Source organism: Phalacrocorax carbo, chromosome 3 (genome assembly GCF_963921805.1).
Source record: "Phalacrocorax carbo chromosome 3, bPhaCar2.1, whole genome shotgun sequence".
Lineage (NCBI taxonomy): Eukaryota > Metazoa > Chordata > Aves > Suliformes > Phalacrocoracidae > Phalacrocorax > Phalacrocorax carbo.
In genome coordinates, this window is record NC_087515.1 from 108,455,854 (window position 1) to 108,479,207 (window position 23,354).

The window sequence follows — 23,354 nt, forward strand, 5'->3', positions numbered from 1 at the left end:
TTAGCAAATGAAGAACTCCATATTAATCAGAGGAGCATTCAGCATACCTGTTTTCATAGCAAACATTCAGTAATGGCAAGCAGAATTCAAAAGCTATGGTATGAGGAAATCTATTATGGCTACTCCTGTAATTCTCCTGTAATTTATGCTTAAAACAATTTATGAGTGCACAGCGGATGCTGGTGTGCATAAGTGCATAAGCATCCAGTTTAAACAAATTTGTTCCAAGTTTTTCTCTCAGGATTGTAACATTTTTTCGTGCCCCTGTATCATCAATGAAAAGCAATTCTACATATGTCAATTGTTAATAGTTTCAACCAGCTGACTTTAACACATCATCTGAGTTGACCAGTTATCAGACTCATACTGCCTTTTCATGACTTTCAAGCTGGACGCGTAAGTCTGGAGATGATGGTGTTTATTTTTCTTATTGTTGTATCTGCATATATTTTACTGTAATTCTTATTTTCAGTCCTTTCATAAGGTACTATGAAAGTAAGAATAGTAGGCTATCTGAATTTGATCTTTTCAAAATGTTTCTATTGATCTTTCCAGATTTTGGTGGGAAAATGATAATGTTTTCAATGAAGCTCAAAAGCATGAACTCAAAAAACACTCATTGTCCCGTGTGATTTGTGACAATACGGGGATTTCTGAAGTGCCAGCAGATGCCTTTCAGCTTGGAAAATTTCCACAGGATTTTAAGCATTGTGACAATATACCTGGGATGAATTTAGAAGCTTGGCAAGAATTCTATCAGGAAGGTACTCTGGCAATTACCAGTCTTTTCTGATGGGAGGGGAGAATAATCAGCAGTTAGAACACTGACCTTGGTTGTGGCAGGTCTTCAGTTACTGGTCTGATGCAGATCTTTAGTATTTCTACCACTTAGAAATGGGATCTAGGCCTTACTCTCTTCTTTCTCCACTTCCTCTGTGAAAAAGGTAGTGTTTGACAACTTCACTCTGATAACATGAATGGCTTGTGATATATTCAGATATATAAAATATAGAAATGTAGAAAATATTAACTAAGAACTCTGCAGAACATAGTTAGAAGATAACACTAATTTTACAAGGATTATAGGTCAAACCTGAAGTAGTCCATATAAATTCTTGTCGAGAAATGAACAATTAAATTCTCGGTCACGTTAAAACGCGTGAGTAATTTCACTGAAGCTAACTGATAGCAGCAATGGAGAATAATGCCCATTTTCAAGTGTAGGGTGGTAATTTCTTAAAAGCTTGTAATACAGTCTTTTTACTTGTAGAGGAAATATGTGGAACACCAAAAAGTGTGGCAAATGGTGATTTTGTATACTGCTCAGAATTTGGAAGAACTACAGTGACTTATTCATGTCAATATGGATTTAAATTACAAGGAGAAGAGCAATTAACCTGCACAAGTGAAGGATGGAACTTTGAGGCTCCTGTTTGTATAGGTATCTATTTTTGTTGTTGTTGTTTCTGAATTTTCTAAAAGCTAAAGTCCAGTACAGCTCATCAGAAGTTTAATCCCTCCTATGCTCTCTTGTAGTCAACCTTCTGGTTTTATAGGTACAATAACATAATAATGTGAAACTCTCCTTGCTCCAGGATTGCTATCTCAGTCTCTACCCATCCTGATTCAGCAATCAGGTTGATGACAGGAAAATGTCACTAAAAATCACCTAATTAAGCAAAAATGAACCAATTAACAACCTGTAGGAAAAAAAAAAAAGCAGCAAATCAGAATTATATATTGCTTCTTCTGACATTCAGCATAACAGAAAGACAGACAGTTGTCATTTTCCTAGCATTGTTTCAATGGATGCTCTAGATACAAAATGAGCTCAGCACTAGTAGGTCGTGTATCATCCTAATAAGTTAAGCAAAAGTGACAAAAAAATACTGTGAATAAATGAAATTAAGCAAATTAATTATCACTTCAGTTCCAACCTCCATCCCCCAAATAGCTGTGAAAAGAACTGATTTACTTCTGCAGGTACAAAAGTAGAGCAGGTGAAAAATCAGTAAAAAGATATTGTCTTTTGACATTTCATGCACATTTTCAGGGGAATATTTTTCTGTTACTTCAGTTATTCTTTTATCTTCTCTCTTCCTTTTGCTTCATTTTTAGTGTTGAATAGAAAAGGATAAAAAGAAAGAGAATGTGGCAAATATTTAATTACAAGACCTTCACTCTTCACAGCTATGAAGGATGAATTATGTCTCTGCACATTTCAAATATGTGTGCTTATAATGGGATGTGTGTGTATATATACTTATTTTTGTATATTTATTTTTACATATTTGTGTATATAAGTATATATGTATACACACACTCAGACTGCTCAGCTTTGTAATAACATGAGAAAAAATGAAACCCGAAAAGTCCACATTTAGGAATATGTTATGGATGGTGGTAAATTAATTTGAATGCAAGTGTTGCAGCTGATCTGCAATGAAGTCTGCTTATCAGTATTTCTGTGACAGCATAATAGAAAGCTATTCATTCTAATTGTATACCTGGTATGGAAAAAAGTCAGATGAAATTTACAGCTCTTTCCTTTATTCAAATCCTATTTATCCACTGAATTCCACCCACATAAATACCATATAAAGAAATAAAGCTGTTAAATGAATTATAATAAAATCTTTTCAATAGATTAGTGTTCTGGCAGCAAACTGAATAAATAAGTTATATGAATGAATCATTCCTTGTCCTAGTTTCTTTTAATATGTTCAGTAATGTAAACAAAAGACTGTATATCTGCTATAGGAAAACAAGCTGCTGCATATATTAAGTAAGCAATGCCTTTATTAAAAGAAAACCATCAAAACCCACTCATGCAGATGCTACTTGAGTTTTACAGTAGAAAGCACTTTGTTCCATGCATGTCTGTGCAATGTGTTCTCATTCTTTTAAATGTTCAGCAAATTAGGAATAAGTCAAGCAATATAATGAGGAGGATAGAGCTTAGCATTTCTGCAGATGGTTTCAAAATTATATGCTGCTCTGGAAAAGACAGAGTGGCCTGCTGGCAAAAGCAAAGGAATCTGAGAGCTGTTAATTCCTGCTTACTGACTTTGGCTTTGACAGAAATCATTTCTATTGATTTAGGAATTCATTTAGTGCTTGACTACGCTACCTTCCTTTATATTAAGTGTTATCTTACTCTTGATAGATAACTCTGTTTGCTTTAATAAAGTACTTCTCTTTTTGAGTAGCAGGGTATGCTGGTAAGATCTTTCATGCACTATTTGGTGATGGAAAAAAAGAGTTAGATAGTTAACACATAGCATGCGTATGGATCTACAAAAGCTGAAATAGCACATTTGAATTATAGTGCAGGCAAAGTCTGTACAGATTTTCCTTCCCAGGCAATGACGAAGCTGGTGGGAGTTAACTCAAGATGTAGTCCTGAAGGGAGTAATGCTTATTCAGGAATCTTCATCCTGAACAACATATTATTTTCCTGCTTTGGAGAGGTGTTAAGAAAGTTACTGTTTCTTAAGGGTTCTGAAGTTTAAGGTTATTCCTTGCATGATTAGTCTTTTGACTGTCTTAGTTGATGCTTAGTTTTGGGCACAGCTATTTATTTGTATTAAAATTAAAAAGAGCACCAGTCTTGATCCTGTTTCCAATGACAGAATTCCCTAAGTGATCTGAGTGACAAGCTAAGCTAAGTCAGTAAATCATTCCTACAGGGTCAGTTTCTAACACTGATCAAAAAGAGCTACTTAGCCTGAAGTAGCAGGTCAAACACTGTAGTAGGGAAGGAAAGGAAAGGAATATAACCAAAAAGAGAAGACACTGAAGGCTCAGACAGTTCCCTAAATACGGACTTGCAGTACTTCTCAGGACCACGGGTCAGAGACAATGAACAAACTTGGCTAATACTATACAGAACTAATGGGAAACTATCTAAAACAGTGCTGGACACCTATCTTTAGGCAACTGAATCAAGTTCTGCAAGTAAATATTGCACAGAAAGAAGAAAGGACCAGAAATATGGAAAAGACTCCATTCTTTCTCTCACTGAGTACTTACTTTCCTGCACCCCACAGTGACTCCCATTTCATCACATAATCAGAAAGTGAGAGTGAAAGGTCTTGAATGGCCTCAGGAACAATATGTTTATATACATTTTCCAATGGATAACTGTTCATCTGCTTATCATTCTGTCAGGACATAGTTATTTCACAGAATTTATGTAGCATATAGAAAGAACCATCTTTGCAGTAATATCACAGATTACTGTTGTAGATTTTGTATCCAAAGCTACCCTGAATCCTTGGCTCCTCAAAATCATGCCTAGAAGTGTGCAGAACTGTGTCAGTGTTACTATTTTCACTCCTCTATAAAGCACATTATGGAAAAAGTTTATAGAAGAACTCAAAGTCTTAGCACATAAACATGTGTGAGAAGAGCTCTCAAGTTTACGGTCTGCATTTTTAAAAAGCCAGCCAATTGCCATTTGTAACTTTTGGTGGACTACCGAAACCACATTTTCTTTTTTCATCGTTTCCAGCTTAAAACCAAACAAAAAAACCCAAAATCAAAACAAACCAAACAAACGCAACTTTGTGCTTTAAACAGTAACAATGAGGATCCTTGGCAGTATCTATGTGACATTGAAAGTGTACAATACCTTTCATTTTACTTTTACTTGTAAAAGGTGTGTATGAGGAGGTAGTATTCCCCCTCTCTAATTTCTAATGATTATTGATCAGTGTGTATTCCTTTTGCAGACATAAATGAATGTGAAAACGAAATTAATCCACCATGCTCTCCTTCTGCTAAATGCATCAACACTAAAGGCAGCTACAAATGTCTCTGCACCAATCCTTACAAGTTGGCAGAAGATGGAAGAACATGTATTGGTAATGCTTTTGAACCTACTGTCCATTAAAAATTTCTTGCTTCTGTTTTAAAATGCTGTAAAGATCATAAAACTGAGATTTATTGAAAAGCTGTTAACATATATAAAAAACCTCTACACAGACATGGGCATAAAGATACAGTCAGATCCTGTAAAGTAAATAAAGGTATTGAATAAATGATACAGACACAGAATTAAGCTTTTCATTTTCCATTCCTACTGTATACAAACCACTACTTCCTGACAGTGCATATGAAAGGGGAATCAAATCTGTCTCAGTTTCTCCTAGTTAGAGTCTAAATTCAGCATCTGAATCTTAACTAAGTTCCACCTATTACATTCCAAAACTGTCAACCCCTTTAGGGCTAGCATAAATTATGCACTTTCTTGTTTTTCACATTTTCAGCATGCGTGGAAGCTGTATTGGGTCTTAAGGTTTAGGTGGGGAGTATGAATGTAGTTGCCCACTGATGCAGAGCAATACTTGCTCTGGGGAAAGAGTGCCTAGATCGGTCAAAAGCTCCATGAAAATCTGCAATCCAAACTCCAGTCGATGGATATCTATTTTACTCAAGTGCCCAAGGGAGCCCAGAAAGTTTAGAGTGCTCAAATCTTGCATATTCAGTGCATTATGCCATGCAATCATAAGTAGACTGAATCTCACTGGTGGCACGTTTCTTGCTTCATGTTTCAGCAAACACCTTGGTTTGTTATGACTTGTGGGATTACACTGGCCCTTATTATTAACTGCATAAAGAAAATGCAGGATGATAATTCCCCAGGAAAAAAAAAAAAAAAAAAAAAAAAAAAAAAAAGATTTACCTCTTGCAAACAAAGAGGTGTCTTCTATCATATGATGTACATCCAGTCAGTTTTCCAGCTGTGGGTCAGGACCACATGAGCATATTCCTCAAGTGAGACCATCCCTTAAATGAAACTTTAAGTGAGACCATGTGAGATCACTAAAGGCCCAGGAGTGAAGGACAGTGGGAGACTGCACTAACACAGCAGCACTTGGCATCCCGCTGGGCAGGCACACCAACAGAAGTACCTTCTCGACAGTGAATGTTGCCAGAAGTACCTCTCTCTCGCTCTAGCAAATACAAATGCAAATCCTCAGGGTCAACTCTTTCTGCAATAAACCTAAAAACGAATGGTGCTAGTCAGTCACTAGTAGTTTCTCCTCTGTGACACACATTACTTCCTCTTACAGCTTAAAGCTATGGAAGAAAACATCCACTGGCAAATGACGGGCAAAATTTGGCAAGTGATTACCTGGGTCTCTCTTACATTCTCTTACAGAAATAATGAGACTTGCTTTACAGTATCTCTGCCATAACTGCATTTTAAACAGATTGGTTATTTTGAAATTGTGGCATTAATCAGTCAACAACTCTTAAAGCCACTGCAAATTGTCAGCCATTATGTATTAGTTATAATTTATACTGACAAACTTTTAAAAGACATCATCCCTCTTCTTAGATTCAAAGATGTAATTACAGCTATTCTTTACCTCAGTACTGGTCCACTGGGAGCCCAAAGCTAAGTACCATGGGCAAGGGACAATGTTCAAAGATGAAACCTTATAGAAAAGTGGTGTCCAGGGCATACATACTCAAGAATTAAAGCTAAGTCCAAGTTTCAGTGTTATCATTAAGTAAACTGTAACCCAGATATGCATTCCTGGGGAACAACCTGGAGGAATGAGAAGTCTGTGTGCAGTTATAATGCTATAACCTCACTGGGATCACAGGAACATGGTGGGATAGCTCGTACAGCTGGAGTGCTGCAGTGGATGGATACTGGCTCTTTGGGAAGGACAGGTTGGGAAAGTGATGAGGGCATGTTGCACTTTTTGCAAGAGAGCAGCAGGAATGCACAGGGCTTTGCCCTGGGATGAGTCAGGAGTCAGTGGAGAATTTACAGGTCAAGATTAGTGGGCAGAACTATAGGGCTGCTATAGTAGTGGGTATGGGCTATGGACTTCCTGATCAGGAAGCTGAAGTAGGTGAGGCCTTCTTCAAACAGTCGGAAGAATCCTCATATTCACAGGCCCTGGTCTTCATGGGAAACTTTAACCACACTTTAATCTGGAAGGACAACACAGCAGGGCACAAGCAGTCTAGGAGATTTCTGGAGATCATTGACAGCTTCCTGACACAGGTGATCAAAAAGACAACAATGAAAGGTGCTCTGTGGGACCTGGTACTTACAAATGGAAACACAGAATGGTTGAGGTTGGAAAGGACCTCTGGAGGTCATCTTGCCCAATCCCTCTGTTCAGGCAGGGCCACCTAAAGCCAGTTTCCCAGGACCATGTCCAGATGGCTTTTGAATATCTCCAAGGATACCTCTCTGGGCAAACTGTACCAGGGCTCAGTTGCCCTCCCATTAACAAAGTATTTCCTGATTTTCAGATAACACCTCCTGTGTATCGGCTTCTGCCCATTGCCTCTTGTCCTGTCACTGGACACCACTGAAAAGTGCCTGGCTCTTTTTGCACCCTCCTTTCAGATATTTATGTACTTTGATAAGTTCCCCCCTGAACCTTCTCTTCTCAAGGCTAAAGAGTCCCACCTTTCTCAGCCTTTCCTCATAGCAGAGGTGCTTTGAACTCTTATCGTCTTCATGGCCCTTCACTGGACCCTCTGCAGTATGACCATATGTGTCATGCACTTAGGAGCCCAGAACTGGACACAGCACTCTAGATAATGGAATGGGTTTTTTGAGATCAACTAGTCAAACCTCCCTGTTTAAGCAGGATCACCTACAGCAGGTTGCCCAGAACCATATCAAGTCAGGTTTTGAATATCTCCAAGAATGGAGACTCCAGAACCTCTCTGGCAAAATTGTTCCCATGTTTGACCACCTTCACAGTATAAAAGTATCTTTTGTGTTTCATGCTTTTTAGTTTGTGCCGTTGCCTCTTTTCCTGTCAGGAGGCACTACTGAGAAAAGTCTGCCTCTCTCATCTCAATTCCAGTTCAGCTCAATTGTCCACCTAGATTTTGGTAAGGCTTTTGGCAGTGTCTCCTATAAGTTCCTCATAGACAAGCCATTGATGTATGGTTGGATGAGCAGACAGTGAGGTGGAATGAAAACTGGGTGATGGCTGGGCCCAGAGGGTGGTGATCTGTGGAACAGTCTAGCTGGAGATGAGGAACTAGTGGTGCACCACAGGGGTCAATATTGGGTCCAGTCCTGTTTAACATCTAGTTAACAACATGAATGATGGGGCAGAGTCTACCCTCAGACTCTTTGCAGATGGCACAAAACTGGAAGGTGTGGCTGATATGCCAGAAGGTTGAGTTGCCATCCAGAGGGATCTCGACAGGCTGGACAAAATGGCCTGACAGGCACCTCATAAAGTTCAACAAATCCGCTGTAGCTGATCCTGCTTAAACAGGGAGGTTCGACTAGTTGATATCAAAAGGTCCCTGCCAACCTCAATGATTCTTTGATTCTGTGATTAGGTACGGAGAAAAAGAACAGGTTTCTAGCAATATTTCACATGGTAAACTGTGGTTCTTGACGTGCACGTGTGCATTTCTCACTGTCATTGCTCATGCTGCTTCCACTGAGAAAAAAAGTAATTTATTAGCTACTTGACAGTAGATTGCTCCCAAAAATATTTGTTTTAGCAAGTGAAAGGAGAATGTTACTAATGGTCAACTGTGTTCTAGTTTAATTTCCATATTTTAAAAAAAGTAGGACAAATTTATTCAAAATAACTTTTCTGTGCTTTTACTTCAGCTGATATAATAAGTTTTTATCAAGGTCGTTGGTTGGCTTGATTTGTTGGTCTGTTTTTGCATTTTTAAAGACATCACTCATAAGGCACAATGAATTTCACTGCATATTTAGAATAAGGTTTTGAGCTTTGGTAAATAAGGCAGTGTAACACTTTTCTAAACCAACATGTTGATTATAATAAATGAGCAGCTGAAATTTAGCAGTAATAAGAATTTGGGGATCTGCAGTATAGAGTGATTTAAAATTATGAGAGCACTTCACATTATTATGAGCATTTCAATCTCCAAAACTAACGTGCTCTTAAAATTTTGAAGAGCTCTAGTACAGCTAACTATTCAATACTGCAAATCTATATAACCTTCAATCCTGTTTTTATTGATGGAATTCATCAGTAGACTCAAGGCTTTCTTTTCTAAGGTTGGATAATATTTTTGACTCATATGGAAATTTGTATAGGGTAACTTTATTCAGGAAGTTAATTCATGGAGTTGCCTCAAATCGAAGTTGCTCAGCCCTTACCACATTGGTCAATGGTTTGTATAAGTGTTAGAAGTAAAAAAAATATTATGAGCAGAGAAGTTCGAACTTTCCATCTGTGCATTCTCTAACCATGAGAAGAAGACTGTCATATTGCCTCACAATGAAGATATTTAAAATGTGTATGTTTTGCCTCCTAGATGAAGTAGGCTAAAGCTTATCATTTATGAAGGTTTAGGCAATGGGCGGAACCCTTTTTAGGTTGAAGTGTGTCATATGATTAAATAATTATGTGTGCCTACCCTCAGGACAATAGAAATAAGCTTGCTTATATAAATCCTATTTGATCCTATGTGATCTCAAATGAAAAAGAATCTAGATGTATTTAGCCATGATTTTTTAAAAAATACAGCAAATATAAAATACTTTAAAAACTTGAAAAAGCTGTATTAAAAGTACTTTCAACCAGCAAACTAGCATGTATTTACATCATTGATGTATGAGGGAGGATTATCTAAAATCCTAATGGGAAACTTTTGTCTAATTCAATGAGTAATACAGTCTGGAAAAATCTATCCAATATGTTAAATTTCTGAAACTTTAATGGTACCTTTGAGTGTCACTAAAATGAGAATACATTATGCATTAAAGAGATAAGAGCATATTTTGTAAGTGCCTTCAGTCTTCCTCCTGTCCATGTTGTGGGCAAAAAATGAACAATATTGTGCTCTTACCTGGTAAATGGAGTAGAAGTTTAATTCTGTCATTACAGGTGTCGCAATGTAGTCCAAAGGAATTAACATTAACAAGTGAATACGTTTAAAATTAACGATCAGTATAAGCAAGCATGAAGGAGGATCATCTTCATTTCTGAAGCCTCGGGGAGCAGGTTAATATTGCCTCTAACACTGCATACTGCAGCAAATGTAACTTCAAACTGGCAAGAAATTCATTCATTTTACCATGCTGTTTCCCTCAGTGCTAACAGCTGCCTGCCTTTTGCAACATATTCATATATTTTTAAAGATATGAAGTCCAACTCACTAGGAAATGAAGTTATTTCACTTCTAAATTCTCCATTTATTCTGAAGCCCATTAGTCTCAATATTCTGGAAACCTTGCTCTGGAAAAACTTGGGTTTCCTCCCACTCAGTTTAATTCAGCTGTTGCTAATAACTATTCAGCTGGTGATACTGCATTTACCATTGGTACTTCAGTAGCTTTCAGCTTGTGCCTTCATGACAACTTTTAGCTTTGAGATTATACTGCATCTGTTTTTCTCTTCAGATGATGTTTAAATTGATTGATGGCTTTTTAATATTACAACTTGAGAACCGACCATAAATCTTTTCTATAGCCAGTTTTACCAGTTTGTATGGTATATATGAAAAAAAGCCCAAACAATTTAGCTCCTATTGGCTTGATCAGAGGAAAACTCCCGCTAAGGAATTATCCTTAACTGTTAATCTCAAAGACCAAATAACAAGAGAAGATTAGAGCCAGCAGTGGCATTTCAGGTTTATCTGTAATACTCTTCTAATAGGTCTCTGAAAGACCAAACAAACTGAAAATTAACAGGTAGTTCCCTCTACTACTGCAATAAGATCTAACTGCCAAGAAATAAGGGTGTTGTTTCACTTAAAATATTTTCAGTGTAAATCTGAATGAAAATGAGACATTTTTGTTCATTTGGTTAAAAAAAAGGAGTGATGGTGAGACACTGCAGTCTGTTGTTCTGGGTATGGACTTTATGGTTTCTTGTGAATATGTGTTGCAAATGCTCTGTTCTGGGAAAAGGTGCTCACAAATACTTTCAATCAACTGACATTTACCTAGTCTATTTGAAATGTCTGGTAAAATTGTCAACAAAAGTGGCAGTATGTTGGTACATGCTCTCACCTTTCCTTTCTCTCACTCTAAATATGTACCTTAGAAAAGTAGTATATAAGAAACTCAGCTGCCAAACAGCTTTAAAAATGCCATTCATTACCGTGTTGACTCATTGTAAGGAATGAAGTCCTGAAAACGATAAGAAGTTTGCTTTCTGCACTGAATAAAACCTGAATAAGGGCTCAAGTATTTGAGACACCTCTCTCCCTTCTTTGCCATAGTAGGCCAGATTCCATTGTGATTTTTGTTTCCACAGGTGCACCACACACAGTGGAAGGTTTCTCCTAAGCTGACAAGCTACGGCTGCACTGTAACCCGGCTGAAGTTACACTTCCAAAGCCTGCTACTGGGAATGTGTCCTTTTATTTCTACATGTTCCATGCAAAGTTCAGTTCAGGCTTCCTATAAACTTTACACACCTTGCTGTAAGCTTTGCCTTGAATCTGGAATGTCTCCTTTCCTTTCTTTTTTTTTTTTGCCGTTGCTACAAACATGGGTGAAATGGGCAAAGAGAGCAGAGACCTGGCCACACCTCAAGATCCCTCAGCAAGAATGCTCTCTGAGATAGGGCATGCAAGACTAATAGTTGCTCTTGCCAAAAAGTAATCTAGAGAGGCAGCAAATGTTGTCACTAACCAAATCTGAGAGCACTACTGAGCACTAATGTCTATTTGGGCTTTGAGTTCTCTCTCATTCTTCTACCTGGGTACCTATGTGAGCCTAAGGCAGAACCTGTTATCTCAATTGTTATATAAATATGATTCATTTAGAGGAGGTCATTTCTACATCTAATACTGATTTGCACTGGGATAGTGACAAGAGGCCCCTGTCCAATTATAGCAGGATTTGCACCAGTTCCTCATTCAGTTAATTCTTTAGAAACCTTACAGTTTAGACAGAAGATAAAAGAAAAGATGCAGATATAACAAATATGATGGGAAAAATTACAAAATAATGGTAAGCCTGTAACACTCAGGCTTTTTGATCTTTCTAAGGAAACACAATGCATCTTTATTTTCAAATTTAAAATGATTGTATATGCAGTATAGTTTCTGTGTGTTGCCATATATATAGCATACTTTTTGTTGTTGCAGATGCTGGATCACTTTCTAAAGACTCTTCAGTTTCCATCATTTTGGGGGTCATTATGATCAATTTTTTTACAATATTGAGTTGGAAAGTACTGCACCAGTCCTAAGTTTACCCATTTTTTTATCTTGTTAATATGCAAATATTTCTTTTCTTCTGTGTAGAATTTCTGCCCTTTTTTTTTTTTTTCTCTGCATAGTCAGGTAGTAGCAGGCATAAAGTTCCCAACTTTTGACTTTTTGAGTTATTCTTTTCAGAGTATGATGATTAGACTGTGTAAAGCTTTACAAAGGTCCTTTGGGATGGAGAGGTCCTCTAGGCAGCCTACCTACTGCACCACAACCACTCATGCTAAGAGAGGATAGTTGTTGTAGGTGACTCTCTTCTGACGGGAATGGAGAGTCTGATATGCTGACCAGACCCAACCCACAGGGAAGTCTGCTGCCTTCCTGAGGCCAGGATAAGAGACATCACTAGAAAACTCCCTAGTCTGGTAAGATCCTCAGACTATTACCCACTATTGATTCTTCATGTCAGCAGAGAAGAGGTAGCAAAGAGAAGTCCAAAGGCAATCAAAAGGGATTTCAGAGCCTTGGGGCAGTTGGTTGAAGGATCAGGTGCTCAGGTAGTATTTTCTTCGATCCTTTCAGCATCAGGGAAGAATATTGACCAGAACTGGAAGACCCAGCTGATCAACACATGTCTCAAAGGTTGGTGTCATCAGCAGAACTTTGGATTTTTTGATCATGGGATGGTCTATTTATTCGTCACCAGCTCTACTGACATCAATTGGGATGCACCTTTCTCAGAAGGGGAAAAGGGGTTTTGCTCAGGAGCTAGCAGGAGTCATTGATAGAGCTTTAAACTAGATTGGAAGGGGGAAAAGGACATTACCAGGCTAGTCAGTGATGCGCAACAGGATGGCACACCAACATTTGAGGAGTTGCATGCTAGTGAGATTCTTCAGACTGCTCCACGTGGCAATGGGCACAATGAACCACACTTGAAGTGTTCCTACACAAACGCGCACAGCATGAGGAACAAGCAAGAGGAGCTGGAAGCCTTGGCCCAGTCCCAGAGATATGACATCATCAGCATAAGTGAAACCTGGTGGGATGAGTCCTGTGACTGGTGTGCCATGATGGATGGTTACAGGCTCTTCAGAAAGGATAGGCAGGGCAGGAGAGGCAGGGAGTTGGCATTGAATGTAGTGGAGGATTTGGAATGCATGGAGCTTGCAGTTGGCAACAGCACAGTTGAGAGCCTCTGGGTAAGGATTAAGGGACAGACAAATGAAGTGGATGTTGTCTTGGGAGTCTACTATAGGCCACCCAGCCAGGACAATGACACTGATAAGTTATTCTTTAAGGAACTAAGGGATTCCTCTAAGTCATCTGCCTTTGTCCTTATGGGGGACTTCAACTTGCCAGATGTCCACTGGCAATACCACACAACTGGGAAAAACAGGTTCAGAAGGTTCCTAAAACATCTGGATAACTTCTTGGCACAGGTACTAAGGGAACCTACCAGGAAAGACACCACAAAGCAGTCAAGTTTAAAATCTACGGTAACAAAAGGAAAACTGCCAGCAAGACCTTAACTCTGGATATGAGGAGAGCAGACTTCAGGTTGCTCGGGGAACTGCTTAGTGAGGTCTGCTGGGAAAAAGCTTTTGAAGGTGCTGGGGTCTATCTGTGCTGGTCACTTCTTAAGTACCACCTCCTAAAGGGCACAGGAGCAGGTAATTCCAAAATGTAGGAAGTCAAGCAGGCAAGGCAGAAGGCCGTCGTGTCTGAGCAGGGATCTTCTTCTAGAAATAAGGTGTAAAAAGAAAGCATATGGCCAGTGGAAGCAAGGTCAGGTGACATGGGAGGACTATAGCGATGCTGTTCGCCACTGCAGGGAGGAGATTAATGCACCCAAAGCTCAGTTAGAATTGAAGCTGGCAAGTACGGTGAGGGACAATAAAAAGGGCTGTTTAAAATATGTTAATGACAAAGGCAGGCCAGAAATAACATTGGCCCGTTACTTGATAAGCATGGTAATCTCATGAACAGGGACATAGACAAAGCAGAGTCAATTAATGCTTTCTTTGCCTTGATCTTCAACACTGATCTCGGTCTTCAACAATTTCTCTGGGCTAGAGAACCATGACTGTGGGAATGATAAACTCCCAATTAACCCTGAACTTGTGCAGGACTTGCTGCTCCAGCTGGATCCCTATAAGTTGATGGGGCCTGATGAGATCCATCTGAGGATACTTAAAGAGCTGGCTGATGTCATAACAAGACCTCTCAATGTTTTTTCAGTGCTCTTGGGAATCTGAAGAGGTCCCAGTTGACTGAAACCTGGCAAAAGTTGTCCCAGTCTTCAAGAAGGGCGACAGGGATGACCCCAGTATCTATAGGCCTGTCGGTCTCACTTCTGTGCCTGGCAAAATTATGGAGAAGGTTATCCTGGGAGTTATTGAAAAATACCTGAAAGACAATGCAGTCATTGACCCCAGACAGCATGGGGTCATGAGGGGAAAGTCCTGCTTAACAAACTTAATTTCTTTCTGTAACAAGGTTACCCACCTGGTTGACCAAGTGAAGCCAGTCGATGTAATCTTTTTGGATTTCAGTTAAGCTTTCGGTTCTGTTTCTCACAGTATCCTCCCAGGCAAAACGTCCAGTATAGAGCTGGATAAACACATAATGCAATGGGTGAGCAATTGGCTGATGGGTTGGGCTCAAAGGGTTATAGTAAATGGGGTTACATTGGGCTGGTGGCTGGTCACTAGTGGGGTTCCACAGGGATCCATCTTAGTGCCAGTACTCTTTAATCTCTTCATAAATGACTTGGGAGCAGGACTTGAAGGAACACTAATTAAGTTTGCTGATGACACAAAACTGGGAGGACCTGTTGGCACTCTCAAGGGCAGAGTGGCCCCGCAGAGGGATCTGGACAGACTGGAGAGCTGGGCGATCACCAATCATGTGAAGTTTAACAAGGGAAAGTTCCGGATTTTGCACCTGGGGCACAGCAACCCTGGATGTACACACAGACAGGGGAACGAGGGGCTGGAGAGCAGCTCTGTGGAGTGGGACCTACGGGTTCTGGTTGACGACAAGTTGAACATGAGCCAACAGCATGCCCTGGCAGCCAGGAGGGCCAACCGTGTCCTGGGGTGCATCAAGCCCTGCATTGCAGCCAGTTGAGGGAGGTGATTGTCCTGCTCTGCGCTGGTGCGGCCTCAGCTCAAGTACTGTGTGCAGTTTTGGGCACCACAGTACATTAAGGATATAAAGCTACTAGAGAGTGCCCAGAGGAGGGCCACAATGTTGATGAATGTTTTAGAGGGGAAACTGTATGAGGAGCAGCTAAAAAGTCACTTGGTTTATTCAGCCTGGAGAAGAGGAGACTGAGGGGAGATCTCATCATGGTCTGCAGCTTCCCCACAAGGGGAGGAGGAGGGGCAGGCGCTGATCTCTTCTCTCTGGTGACCAATGACAGGGCCTGAGGGAATGGCAGGAAGATGTGCCAGGGGAAATTTAAGTTGATTATTAGGAGAAGGTTCTTCCCCCAGAGGGTGGCGGAGCCCTGGAACAGGCTCCCCAGGGAGGCAGTCACAGCACCAAGCCTGGCGCTATTCAAGAAGCACTTGGACAATGCCCTCAGAGACATGGTGTGAATTTGGGGTTGTCCTGTGCAGGGACAGGAGTTGGACTTGATGATCGTTGTGCGTCCCTTCCAACTCAGGACATTCTATGATTCTATGATTTGCTTATTGTAGAATGCAACAGAGAATATTCAATATATTTTCAATTTTAATTGAATGTAATTAAACTGAAATTGCATTGAAAACTGGCAGAAACAATGGCAGTTCGAGTTCAAGGAAAGGAAATAATTTCTTTTGATAATTAGATTCTGTCTACTTGTTGCTGTTTTTACACTTCTACCTGAGTAATGGTGACAGAATATAAATTTGGGATTTAATGGATTAGACCTTGGTATCCCTCCCCAGCCATGCTTTTCCAGTTACTTTCTGACCCATTGCAATTTAAAAGAATGAAGTTATTGAAGTCTGTAGATAAGATCATTTTACTTGACACTATAAGGACAGAGAGATTCTTTTGGGGATCCTCGGCAGAATGATGACAGCGCTAAGTTGTGGTTACAATGAAAACTTTATTTTTTCAATAGAATGTTATGATTAGCACGGCGTAGAATTTTATGGTCAGGGTAGCACAGGATTTTTATAAGCAGTTTTATAAGTAGTGTAGCACAAAATTTTATAGCACAGCTTAGTTTATGGTTCCTAGTCACCTGGACCCTCTGCAGACCAGGTCAAATCTTAATACTTGCTGCATCAATATAACAATCATAATCTAGACTCAAAAACAGGTAGATGAATAAGAGCGAGTCACTTAGTCCTTGGAGGAAACAGACAATGGTGGAGGCTTCCCTGACCAATGGGGGACTGCACATTTTGCCATCCGGCAGCAGCTCCAGTCCAGGTCCCACCTGGGGGTTATAACTGCTGTGTGCTGTTACACTTCCTTGTTCTGTGACAGGGTCATCACAACTGGCTGGCCAGGTGCCTGGGACCTTCAAGGCTAATAATGAGGAAGAAGTCAGTGTGACACCCAGGAACCTTGAGGTCGATAGGGAAGGGGAGAAGAAATCTGCCTGGTGCACAGGACCTTCAGGGCCTGATGAGGAGGGGAAAGGTGAATGACATGTGACCGCCTCAGTCACAGAATGGCCATTTGCCTTATAAAATGTCTTTACTTATGCTAACCTTATTACCAGGGATCAGGATCAGGGGGTACCAGTCACAGATCAGGAGAAATAACCATGGCAATAACATTTGTGACACTGAATCATCTCTCATGAAGTAGCAGTTATCTGTACAACTCTGGTCAACACTATCTAAATATTCTAAGATAATTTGAATTTATTGTGCGTTTTCCCAATGGGGACTTGGAAACTGAGCTCTGATTTTTCGAAGCCAACCTCCATAGTTAGGGAAAATAAAAGTATTTCAGAATTTAATTTTGGTGGAAATGTTAATGTTTAACACCATTCAACTGAGTATACAGCTTAGTTTACATTAATCCCTTTTTTCAGTATGTAGTTATCTTTAAATATTATCAGAACAACCTATCTTTTAAAGTGCATTTTACCCCAACACAAAAGAATTTAGTCTCAGGATTCCTCACAGTCATTCAACCCAAAACATTGTCATTGGCCTCCTGATTTTAATTGGCTTTAATTTTTGTTCTGAATTTTATGACGGTGGCATATTGTAACCTTTGGCTAAATGTTCTTACCTTTTTGCATGCTTTTAGTGCTATGTCAAAGGAACGTAAATCCTGAAAATTGTACTTCTTTAAACTTTGCTGGAATGATAATATCAGACAAACTTTCTTCTCTGTGCTGCAAAATGCAGAATGCTCTAAGTAGTGACTCATAACAGCAGGTGCTTTAGTCTGCAAAGTCACTTGGTACTCTCAGCACTGCACCCTGCAGGGGTGAGAAAATCAGCTAGTTTCAGGTGACAAAAACCATGACTTTTGACACTTTTGTGGAAACTATAAGAAAAATGCTGCCTTTATTTAAGAAAATTTTGCTACAGGAGCCCTAGATTCTGTGCTATTCAGATATTTAAAATAGTAATCTTTGAACATTCTGAATTTTTCATTTTCCTGTGGACGGATTCATGTCTGTAAATATTTAACTGAGAAACTAAGACAAATATTGAGCTGTATTCAGGGGAAGGTAAAGAGAGTAGACTGAAGTGAAAAGTGCAGCACTTCAAATTAACTGTGTACTAAACTCAAACCACAATTTTATTCCACTAATGACTGAGATGTGTAAAAGCAAAATGAAAATTAAAGCAGATTAGGAGGTGGTTTTTAGAATGTTTAGCAGCTAATATATTCTTTTGCGACATGTCCCCTTCTATTGGATTGTTTCAGTGAAAAATATTACAACTGTATTATGATTTCTATGATTATTCATGGCAATTGCTTTTGGCATTTCAGCATACATAAGAAAAGTTTTGTACATTTATAGTAACTTAAGAGCATTGACAATGACAAAGCTAAGTTACCAGCATTGTCAAATTTTAAAATCTTCTGTAGGGCTTTTGGTCAAAAGCTAATGAGGAATTAACATTCTCCTATTATTCTTCCCATCCTGGCTCACAACCTGCAAATGAACTTCTCTTCAGAAGTCTGTTGGTCACATGATTACATCCCTTGAATACTGAAATTCAAGATGAACTAACAATCAGATTTCCCAGGTTGGAAGGTCACCTTTATTTTACATGGTGTGCTACATGGCACTGGAAGCATACACATCTGCTGTGCTGATGGATGTCTGCCCACTCCCAAGATAGCAACCCAATTTTGCTAGGATACAGATGGCAGCTGAAGATGCATTGCATACCCATCACTGCAGGGGCACAAATTCCACCCTCCAGGAAAGCTTTGTCACTTTATCACCATGTGCCTGTTTGTACTTGATCATACTTCTGTTTGCATCAGAAAGACAACAAGGTAGAGTGAAAAAGGCAAAACATAGTGCAAAAGAAATTTATTGTGATGGGCTTCTGGAATGCCAGTCAGCCCACGTGCTGGAGCCTATGTAAATATGAATCCCAAGACTCTGCATACAGCATAGACAGCCAACCTCAAGCAGACCTTGTTATCCCAGGGTTAACTCAGAGGCAAGCACTTCAAGGGAAACAAGTCCAAATCACAGGGCTGAACTTGTGCCGAAAGGCCAGTGAAAAGCCAAATGTGTGCGTGCTGGCCAGTCCCCCAGGGTAATGTTTGCAGTCTATTACATGGAGTAAGAGCTATGATTTTAGAGACCGTGTCTTTGCAAAGCTATGTTGTCAAGCGGCCTGTGCAGTGCTTGAAAAAGGGTAGGCAGCCATTGCTCTGTCAGGATTATCATGTTCTTCCCTTTCTCCTTTTGGGTATTTCATGCACCTGCCTTCCTATCATATACAGCACCTGCATGTTCTTTCTCTGCCTTTTTATCATAAAACTGTAGAGTGCTTATCCTTTATTTCCACTCATGGATTCTTGGGGTTACTATATTAATTGTAATTAATTATCACTTTGCTGCTTTGGTTGCTGAATGAGATTTGGCCACAAGGGAAAGGATGAACAATATATTTTGAAGAATACAAGAAATGTTAATATTGGATCAGCCCCATGAAGGTGACAAGACAGACTTCAGCCAGTGCTCAAAATGAACAGCAATTTTCCCAGCTATTTCTTGCTAGCATTTGTCTGTCATTCAGCTTGGTTGAGCACTATACAAGTGCTGGGTTTCACATGTTCAATAATCTTTGATGTGACTGAAATAAGAATCTTGTATTTCCTATCTTTCCTGAGCTCCTAAAATGAAGAATAATGGGCATTACCACTCTCTGTATAGCCAAATAACAGTCAAGGTAAACAAGCACAGGCTGAGGTTAGTGCCCCACTAGGTGAGCTATAAATCAAAGGTACTGACCCATTTGGGTCATTAAAATCCCATGATCCTTTGTGTGAATGGAGAGATTTAGAGCTATGGTTCAAAGTTTATATATTCCACAATGCTTCAGGGAATTCCTGACATTTTTCACTAAGATGACAAGTAACCAAGATGTCAGCTGGAAAGTATTTAAAGAACACTAACTTCTTTGACAAAAACAAAATATCAGCATTCATAACTTTTTTTCTTTTATCATTTTCCATTCTGTGAGCAAATTTGCAGGATTTTTCTGCCTTCTGTTATTAATTTTAGGAAAAAGGCAAAGCTCTCAACTGCTTTAGGTTATTTTCCATCTAGAATAGCTCTAGTGATATCCTTAGTTTTTTGACTCGGCCATGTCAAAACTTACATCAGGGATTCTGATCTGCCACAAATGGTCTCTGAATGCCAGACAGTAGACGGTTGGCCACCCCAAGAACTTGTGAGCTTTGGAGGCAGAGTTGATGGTAAAATAGCCAAGATGTTGCTGGCTACAAAGGACCTGCTGACTATATACCTGAATAATTGTTGATGCTTACCTCTATGCTACAGATTCAAATGTGAATCTTAATTTCAACTAAAATATAAGAAATATGATAAAATAAGAATGACAGTCACATAAGATTTTATGAGAAGGAATTTAAATAATTTTTATGTTTTAGAATGATGCTTTTCATAATCAGTTCTAACCTATCTCTGGCTGTTTCTGAATGAATTTTTCCATTATAACCCTCTGACATATTCAAATAAACTCATTAAATGAAGGTATTTCTTATCGAACACAAACAAGTCCTTACACTGTAAAATTCTGCCATTTTCTTGCATGGGACAGAAAATTTTATATATCTAAAAGTATGTTCAGTTAGACACTTCCCTTTCTGTGAATCTGATCTGTCAGTTTGGTTAATTTACAGGTGTTGTATTCTGGCAACATAATCTTGCAAGCTAGGATATACTTTACTACATGTTGCTATTCCACACGCCAGATCAGCATGGAGAATGGGATTTACACTACTTGATTTTAGATTTCTGCCCGAAGCTGAAGTTAGGGTCCCTTTATGGGGTTCTGGGGAAAATGGGCTTTTTTTGGGTACAGCTCTTCTGATACACTTCTTCTGACTTACTTTAGCTGTCTAACATGCGGGTGAAGTTAATACTCCATAAGCTCACAGCATCACAAATGTAGATGTATAAAACACAGAATTCTATATTAAACTTAATGAATTATGCCAGTGCAGGGTGGGGGCTGGGGGCTCCCTGAGGTTGGTTGCAGAGGGCAGTGGAGGCTCCCCAGGGCAGCAGGGCAGGGCCTGGGGGCCAGGGCCCATCCCCCTGCTCCAGCCAAGAACAGGGCAGCCAGGGGGCACTGGGGCAGCCCCAGCCCCAGGCACTGGGTACCTCCCTGGGGACTGGGGATGGGACAAGGTGGGCTGGGACTTGGGCCCACAGCTGGGGTTCATGTTCCACATCAACAGAGGATGTGGTCTGGCATGGGCATTGCTGTGCAGCATCTGCAGCAGAGCTCAGGAGGTGGACAAGTAGGGAGCCCCAACCTAAAAACAGGTTCCAAGCAAAAGCAGTTTCAAAACGTATGCAAATGATAAAGCCTGATTAATACTTTATTTTTCTGGAACAAATGTGGGTTTTCTGGTTACTTTATGGAGTCTTCTTTATCTTTTCAACCTGAGGTTTCTCTCTGTTAAAATAAAGACTGCATAAAATTTAACAGCTGAGACTCTTCCTATGAAAAGTGTTTGCAGCTGAAGTTAATTTCTGATGTGTCTTAAATAGGTAGAAATTTTTGTTTAAAAGAATTTGTTATTTAATTAGCCTGTCACTACAAAAATCCTAATAGGCAAGACTGAAATTTATTTAACAAAAGGAATAATGATTAATTATATGTCGGCAAAGAATTTCTTCTCCTTGAGGCTCTGGAAACACTTTGGAGACTGCTAGCCTAGTCTGAACTAGCAGTAGGACTCTTTTAAATCACTATGTATATAGGCAATTACAGCAGTCTTTCTTCACTAGCAAAGCTACAAATGAGATTTTGTTTGTTTGTTTGTTTTAGAAAACGAAAGAACCACAACTTTTTCAGTTTTAACAGCAGGAAGGAATTTGATTTTCAGTAAACCAGAAATTTAAGAGCAACAATAGGCTTAATACTTTCAAAAGTATTACTGAGGCATATGTAGATTGTTATAAGAATTTGTGATGAGGAAACTGAAAGTTTATTAAATATGTGAAATAGAATCCTTCATCTGTTCGTGGTGGATGTTCATGGATGGAAACATCCAGTTTAGAAACATCATGTACATGGGACTGTTGAACATGTGGAAATCTGGCTCTGTTTCCCTGATTTTGACACCCAAACTGCTTTCTTGCCTCCACCCATATCAGATCTACTCTTTATTCTTCATAACCATGACACACTGAGCTGTATTCTTACATTCTTGCACACACCCCTCTTCTCATTTACAGAATCACTTAATATTGATAACAACGCTATTCTGATATCCACAAGGAAAATAACAAAACAAATAAGACATATATATGTGTATATATATATTAAACAGCTTTCTGGTCTCTGCAGCAACTCTGGTTTTTGAAATGATAGCTAAAACATTAGTAGCATTAATAAAGCACAATAGGAAGAGTGCTGGAACGTGACTTAGTGGTAGCTACAGCCTGGATTTACCTTTCCTCTCCTGCTCTGAATCAAGTGTCTTTTTTTGTGGTGGGCTGACCCTGGCTGGACACCAGGTGCCCACCGAAGCATCCCTATCATTGCCCCTCCTCAGCTGGACAGGGGAGAGAAAATATAACGAAGGCTCCCAGGTCGAGATAAAGGACAGGGAGAGATCACTCACCAATTACCAACATGGGCAAAACAGACTCAGCTTGGGGAAATTAGCTTACTTTATTATCAATCAAATCAGAGCAGGGTAATAAGAAATAAAACCAAATCTTAAAAGATATTCACCTGCCCCTCCATTCTTCCTGGTCTTAACTTCACTCCCAATTTCTCTACCACCTCCTCTGCAGCAGCACAGGGGGTTGGGGAATGGTGGTTGTGATCAGTTCATCATGTGCTGTCTCTGCCGCTCCTTCCTCCTCAGGGGGAGGGCTCCTCACACTCTTCTGCTCCAGCGTGGGGTCCCTCCCACAGGAGACAGTCCTCCATGAACTTCTCCAACATAAGTCCTTCCCACAGGCTGCAGTCCTTCAGGAACAGACTGCTCCATCATGGGTCCTGCCAGGAGCATGCTCCAGTATGAGCTTCCCATGGGGTTGCAGCCTCCTTTGGGCACATCCACCTGCTCTGGTGTGGGGTCCTCCATGGCTGCAGGTGGATATCTGCTCCACCATTAATCTCCATGGGCTGCAGGGGTGCAGCCTGCCTCACTGTTGTCTTCAGCACGGGCTGCAGGGGAATCTCTGCTCCAGCACCTGGAGCACCTTCTCCCCCTCCTTCTTCACTGACCTTGGTGTCTGCAGGGCTGTTCCTCTCACATATTCTCACTCCCTTCTCTGGCTGCAATTGTGCAGATTGTTTTTTTATTCCCTTCTTAAATATGTTATCCCAGAGGTGCTACCACCATCACTGATGGGCTCGGCCTTGGCCAGCAACTGGTCCATCTTGAAGCCATCTGGCATTGGCTGTGTTGGACATGGGGGAAGTTTCTGGCGTCTTCTCACAGAAGCCACCCCTGTAGCCTCCCACGACCAAAACCTTGCCACGCAAATCCAATATATTGTTTCACCT

The 23,354-nt window shown here is 40.1% G+C and overlaps 1 protein-coding gene across 3 annotated transcripts in view; it reads left to right on the plus strand.

Moving 5' to 3' along the window:
* The window catches only part of TPO (thyroid peroxidase), a 43,502-nt gene extending 38,477 nt beyond the window's left edge, over window positions 1-5,025 (plus strand). For all 3 annotated transcript variants that reach the window (XM_064448639.1, XM_064448640.1, XM_064448641.1), the window contains 3 exons: window positions 556-764; window positions 1,271-1,441; window positions 4,734-5,025. In XM_064448639.1, coding sequence (XP_064304709.1) covers window positions 556-764; window positions 1,271-1,441; window positions 4,734-4,894 — 541 coding nt within the window. In that variant the 3' untranslated portion in view covers window positions 4,895-5,025. The remainder of the gene's footprint in view (window positions 1-555; window positions 765-1,270; window positions 1,442-4,733) is intronic.
* Window positions 5,026-23,354: the final 18,329 nt, after the last annotated feature.